Source organism: Balaenoptera ricei, chromosome 9 (assembly GCF_028023285.1).
Source record: "Balaenoptera ricei isolate mBalRic1 chromosome 9, mBalRic1.hap2, whole genome shotgun sequence".
In the NCBI taxonomy this organism is placed as follows: Eukaryota; Metazoa; Chordata; class Mammalia; order Artiodactyla; family Balaenopteridae; genus Balaenoptera; species Balaenoptera ricei.
Genome location: NC_082647.1, coordinates 12,461,885 through 12,468,836, shown reverse-complemented (window position 1 = coordinate 12,468,836; position 6,952 = coordinate 12,461,885). Strand labels below are relative to the sequence as shown.

The 6,952-nt window shown below is 45.2% G+C and overlaps 1 gene segment (V, D, J or C); it reads left to right on the top strand.

Moving 5' to 3' along the window:
* The first annotated feature begins 206 nt into the window (after positions 1-206).
* Positions 207-6,627, top strand: LOC132372232 (T cell receptor beta variable 28-like). The segment is given in 3 exon segments: positions 207-252; positions 387-695; positions 6,320-6,627. Coding segments are annotated over 3 exon segments (663 nt in total).
* The last annotated feature ends 325 nt before the right edge of the window (positions 6,628-6,952 follow it).

The following is a 6,952-nucleotide window of genomic DNA, read 5'->3' as shown; positions in this document are numbered from 1 at the left end:
GCAACGTGTAGGAGAGGAGACGCTGACCTCACCTGAGCCAAGTCACAGGGGATCCTCCCGGGCCCGGGAGAATCTGCAGGGGTAGGAGGAGTGACGTCCCAGGCAGACCCACCTGGCCATTGAAGAAGAGCCCCCCAGCTCCCTCTCTCAGGCCTGTGGATCAGAGCATTTAGCGGGGACGACCCTCTTCTCGCCCTCACCCTGCCATGAGCCCCAACCTCTTTTGTGTGATTCTTTGTCTGCTGGTGGCAGGTGAGTTCGGAACTCCTCGGCTGAAACCCCTGCTGTGGGTTTGCAGAGTCCCAGCTCCAAGGCTTTCCCTTTCCTTTGCAGATCCAGGTTACTCATTGAGCCTCATCTTTACTGTGTGTCTGCCTCTTCAACAGGTCCCGTGGATGCAGCAGTCACCCAGAAGCCAAGATACCATATTATACGAGCAGGAAACAAGATGGTCCTGGAATGTTCTCAGCATATGAACCATCTGGGAATGTTCTGGTATCGGCAAGATCCGGGACAGGGGCCAAGGCTGATCCATTATTCAAATGGCGTCGGCAGCACTGGCGAAGGGGACGTCACGGAAGGGTACAGTGTCTCCCGAAACAAGACTGAACATTTCCCCCTGACCCTGCAGTCGGCCAGCACCAACCAGACCTCCTCGTACCTCTGTGCCAGCAGTGAATCCACAGCGCGGCACGGTCAGCCGCTCTCCGCACAAAAACCTCAGCCGCAGGCGTGAGGCGGACACTTCTTCCTGAGGCCTCGTCTCACCAGCGGAGAAAAACTGCTCATTCTGAAGCTCTCACCAGACCTGTGTGAACTGAGGTCCATCAGCGTAAGGGGTGTCTGTGTGTGTGCGCTCTAATTTGAAAAGACCCATGACCCCAATGTTCACTGCAGCACGATTTACAATAGCCAAGACATGGAAGCAACCTAAGTGTCCACTGACAGCTGAATGGATAAAGAAGATGTGGTGCATATACACAATGGAATATTACTCAGCCATTAAAAAAAATGAAATGATGTCATTTGCAGCAATATAGATGGACCCAGAGATTATTATACAAAGTGAAGTCAGAGAAAGACAAATATCATATGACATCACTTATACATGGAATCTAAAAAAGGATATAAATGAACTTATTTACAAAACAGAAATAGACTCACAGACATGGAAAACAAACTTATGGTTACCAGAGGGGATAGGAGGGTTGGGGGTGGGGTGAGATAAATTAGGAGTTTGGGATTAACAGATACACACTGCTATGTATAAAATAGACAAACAAGGACCTACTGTACAGCACAGGGAACTATATGCAATGGCTTGTAATAACCTATAATGGAAAAGAATCTGAAAAAGATTATATGTATGCATATATAACTGAATCATTTTGCTGAACACCTGAAGCTAACACAACATTGTAAATTAATTATACTTCAATTTAAAAATGGTAGAAAAAGTAAATGCAAATAACACTTAGTGTTACATCACTCAATTCAGAATATTCTGGTAATTGAATAAAGCAGAGGAACGGCAGCATCTAACATGAAATTTATATTTCACTTTCTTTTTCAGTGCAGAACTAAGCGGAAAGCAGCCGTGCCGCTTTAAATTCCCTGAGTGATCTGGGGCTCTCCAAGCTTGAAACTGTTACACAAAGTTGCCTGGGGCTCATTGAATACCAAGCAAGAATTCTTTGGAGAAAAACAATTCTCAATAACAAATTATGAAACACATAAGTAAACAAACCACTTAGGGGAAATGTTAGTAGATGCATCAAACAGCAGCATTAAACCCTGAGATGATCAACTGTAGAATTATCCAAAAAAAGATGACAAACTAAGTCTCTCCTGTGGGCATAGGGCAGTATTTTGCATCTTCTGAGGTTATGAGGTCTTTTGAGGTCACTGAGAACTTCTCACGTTCTCAATATTTTATGCCTGTGACTGTTCTCATTTTCTCTTATTTGTGTGTGATTCATTTCTAAGTTGAACTACATGCATAAAATTGTATGATTCCCATCTTTTAGGCAATTTGTAAATTAAGAAAGAACCTCATTTTTATCAACCCTTTGGCTTGGATTACAATCTATGAGCTTTTCAGTTTTTTTTTTCTTGCAAAATATTACAAAGTGATATTGGCAACAATTTATTCTCCCCCCCAGCCTGTATCCCTCCTCGGCTTCTTACAGGTAGAAGTCCACACACAAGAGCAGGGTTTCTTCACGTGGGATCCAGTAAGTCCAAGTCTGGGGGTCCACAGTTGGGCTTCACAGGAAGGGCAAACCCCATGTGCTGCTCACCCTTTGACCTGCTGTGCCATGTACACCCTGGGTTGGGGGAGCGCTGGCTGACCCAGGACCTGCTTGCAGACAAGGAAGCAGGCTGGCTGCTTGCTGGGCAAAAACTCAACTCACTAATTGGCCAACCTGCTGAAAGTCTAAATGGTGAAACTGACGAATGACCAATTTTGCCAAAGTATGGCGTTTACAGCAGTTCAGGATGCTTGGAATGATTTCAACAGACTTTGAGGATTTTTTGTTGTTGTTGAAGTTTTTGTTTGGCTACAGCTTTCCTTCAGCCATTGATCCTCTGCTATTTCTGAGCAAACTTGTCAGTCCAGCTTATTTTGAGGTCAAATTTGGATGTTGTATACTTCAGTCGCTGAGAACTTCTCATGTTCTCAATATTTTATGCATGGAATTGTTCCTGTCTTATTTGTGTGTGATTAGTTTCTAAGGTGTACAACGTGGAATACAAGCAATGAAATTGTACGTGACTCCCATCTCCTGTGTAATTGTTTATTTATGTTTTAGTCATACTTTATTTAAGGTGTAAATAGGGAGAAAAATGCTCAAATTAATACACGTATTGCTTGGTAAATTTTGACAAAGTCATACACCAGTGCAACCATGACCGAAGTCAAGATAAAGAACAGTTCCACCACCCAAGAAAATTTCCTCATGCCTCTTCCCAATCAGTTTACTTCCCAGAGCTAACCACTTTTCTGACTTTTATGACTATAGTTTTGTCTATTCTTGAACTTCATATAAGTGGAACCACATAGGAAATACTCTGTTTTATTGACTTCTTGTTCTCAAAATTATTATTTCTGAAATGTACTCATATTGTTGTGTCTATCAGTACTTTTTTGTTTATAATACTGAGTAGTATTCCATTGTATATCACAATTTGTTTATCCATCCTCCTATAGATGGATGACTAGGTTGCTCCAGTTTTCCACTATTATGAATAAAACTGCTCTGAATATTCTTGTACAAGTCTTTGTGGGTAAAAGCATTCATTTATCTTAGGTATAAACATGAGTAGAACTATTGATTCATAGGGTAGAGGCATATTTGACTTTATTAGAAGCAGTTGAATAATTTTCCAAAGTGGCTGCACCAATTTACAACACCAAGGGGTGGGGGTTCCCTTGGCGCCCCGTTCACGCCAACATTTGGTGTTCTTTTTATTGTTAGCCATTCTATTGGGTTTGTAGTGGTGTCTCATTTACACTTCACTGATCAGTAATGATATTTACTTTTTTCATATCTTCCTATCTCCTCCTATAAGGTGCCTGCTTTTGAACTTGTCCTTCTTTAAAAATCAGGTTGTCTTTATATTATTGATTTGTAAGGGAAATTTTAATATTCTAGATAGGAGTCTTTTGACCATTACATAGCCTGAGTTGGTCTTCTCCCACAGTGGCTTGCCTTTTCACTTTTTTAATGTTGACTTTGGTTAATTGAAGATTTAAATTTTTATAAAGTCTAACTTAACAGTTTTTTCTTTTACACTTGGTGCTCTTTGCATGCTGTTTGCCTACCCCAAAGTTATGAGCCTTTTCTTTCTATTTCTTGCTCCACTTCTTCACTTTAATAACATCATCCCTTGTTCCTTGCCATCAGCTGGAAAGGACCCACCTCCAAATTCATGAGTTAATCATCCCACTCTGCCCACAGCTTCCTATCCTCCCACACCTGTTCTTTGACATGACCGGGATCTCCTATCCATTGGTAACTATTCTTTCTTTCTTCCTATTCCTTAGGGTCCTTCCATATTTTCATCACCTCCTGATAGAGTAGAATTGATGATGTTATAATACATTCTCTTAACTCTATCTTGCAAATATTCATTCTTTTACCGTGATCTTCTTAGGTTGCCCTCACATTGCAGAAACCCAAACCTGAGTGAATGCATTGATCTCTCTTTTTCAGGGCAGCAGCTGAGAGCTGTCAGAATAAATCACACCTGCACAAACTGGTATCTAGCATGATAAATCGAGTCACTAATCTTACCTGCCTTTACATCTCTGTTTTGGGATTCCAATTAGCTCACTCTCTCACTCAACAGAACATTATCTCAAATATTTCAAATACTTCCCACTCTCTGTAAAATTTGCCCTCTTCTTCCCTTCTTGCCTCTTAAATCAAAGGTGATCCCTGCAGTGGAGGGCAGTGCCCACTGAGGGGGATCAGAGAGAGTGTCCTGAGGAGGGATCTGCGTGGAGCCCCAAGTTCTCCACTGCGTATGTGAAGAAACACACCCTGCTGTAGACTTCCCTGGGGAGGAGTAGCTGAGGAAGGGAGTCATACTTCCCTGGATCCTCTTCAGATTCTATGTCCCCAAGTCATACTATTTATTTTCACATTGCATATTTCTCTCTGCTTCTGCTGACTGTCTCAGCAGTGCTAATTGCAGAATGTTAGAAATTTTGTTACTGCTAATTGCAGAATGTTGGAACTTGTATCATTGCTAATCGCAGACAGTTAGAACTTCTGTTACTGCTAACTGCAGAATGTTAGGACTTTTGTTACTTTTTAAAAAGGCCCAATGCATTTTCCAAGCTCGTTTTTCCTTTTTTCCCTGGCTACATCTACTGTCTACTCCACAGGGTGCTGGGAGGGTTGAGGAGGACCAATGAAGAACCTATTTATAAAGGTGAGACAAGGTTTAGGGAGACTGGTAAGGGAAGAGAAGGGTCTTAGGACAGCATAAATGGGTGGCTCTTATCCCCATTGGCCTGAAAGGAGTGGGGGAGTGGTTCCCTGGGCAGTTGGCTGCTGTAATTTAGGGAACCGGCTGCCTTCCAGGTGCTGCAGCCTTTGGTAAGAAAGAGTAGCTAGGATGAAATGTAACGGGGAGAAGGAAGCCAAAGGGTACATTTTTTTTTTTTTTTTAATAAGTTGTTGCAAATATTTCCTGGTTCCGGCCAGACTCCAGAGGGGATGTGTTAATTACTTCTTTTTTTTTTTTTTTTAATTAATCAACTTATCTATTAATTTTTGGCTGTGCTGGGTCCCCGTTTCTGCGCGAGGGCCCTCCCCAGTTGCGGCAAGCGGGGGCCACTCCTCATCGTGGCGCGCGGGCCCCCCACTATCGTGGCCTCCCCTGTTACGGAGAACAGGCTCCAGACACGCAGGCTCAGTAGTTGTGGCTCATGGGCCCAGTTGCTCCGCAGCATGTGGCATGCTCCCAGACCAGGGCTCGAACCCGCGTCCCCCGCACTAGCAGGCAGACTCCCAACCACTGTGCCACCAGGGAAGCCCCAAAAGGGTACATATTTATCATAAACCAGGACAGTGGTGCCCTGTCTCCCTTCACTCGCTTGCCATTATGTCCCATAAACAAAACTCAATCTAGAGGAAGCCCTGTTACTATAATCTGTAAAGGTCAGCCTCACAGGGCAAGGTGAGTCTGGAGGGATAAACAGAAACTCTCTAGAATGCTACGCTGAAGATGGGCTTGAGGGCAGTAAACCCCAAGTTGACTAGGTCTGTGCCACCAGCCCATAAAGGCAGAAACTTGTTTCTGGAGAATCTTCACTCCCAAGAATTTATAGACAACCCAGGCCCCCTTCAGACCCAGTCAGATGGACTAAATCTTGGTGTCTCTGTATCACTGGCCGCTCAGGGTGAGGGCTGGGGATGCTGCCTGGGAAAGGAACATATCAACACAAAGCTTGGTTTGAGCCCAGCATCACAGAGATGAGGAGCGCAGGACCTCGGGAAGCCTGCAGGGGGAGGACAACAGGGAGGGGCCGTCACAGGGTAATCCTCCAATCAGGGAGAGCGAAGCCGGAGCTCAGCTCTTACCCAGGAGGACCAGAAGGTGAGCCCTAGGCGCTCGCTGCCCGCCCCGCGTGCCCTGGGCTCCAGCCTCGTTCCCTGGGTGATGCTTTATCTCCTGGAAGCAGGCAAGTCCTGTGAACAGACATTATCGCCTTTCTGAGCTTCCCGACTCCTGACTCCTCCACCTCCCCTTGGGGATAACCATCAAGCTCTCTCCGGTGCTCATTTTATGTCTGTGTTTCCCACAGGCCCGTTGGAGGCTGGAGTCACCCAAACTCCGAGACACATGATCAAAACAACAGGACAGACAGTGACACTGAGGTGTTCCCCTATGTCTGGGCACCGCAGTGTGTCTCGGTACCAACAGGCCCTGGGTCAGGGCCCCCAGTTCCTCTTTGAGTTTTATGAAAATATGCAGAGAGCAAAAGGAAACTTCCCGGGTCGATTCTCAGCACAGCAGTTCCGTGACGCTCGCTCAGAGCTGAACGTGAGCTCCTTGGAGCTGAGCGACTCGGCCCTGCACCTGTGTGCCCGCAGCTTCGCACAGCCCTGCTGAGTCACCCGCGTTCTGTGCAAACCTCCCTGCCTTGCCTTGAGCACTGAGAGAGCGTGCAGCCTCCTGCCCAGGTTTCCCTCCTGCAAGGGATGTTTTCAGCCGTTTCAAATCCACTTCCTGTTATCTGCTGAGCCCAGAGCACTCCCAGCGAAGAGAACCCAGGTTGACCTCTGTGCACTGAATGTTTCCATGTCTCCCAGCAGCAGCCAAGTCAATAGAAGGGGGGCAACTGAGCCCTTAACGTGTGCTAGATTCTTTGTACATATCATACTCTTTAAAGCTTTGCAGCAATCGTGCAAATCAAATATTCTTAGGTCCACTGTAT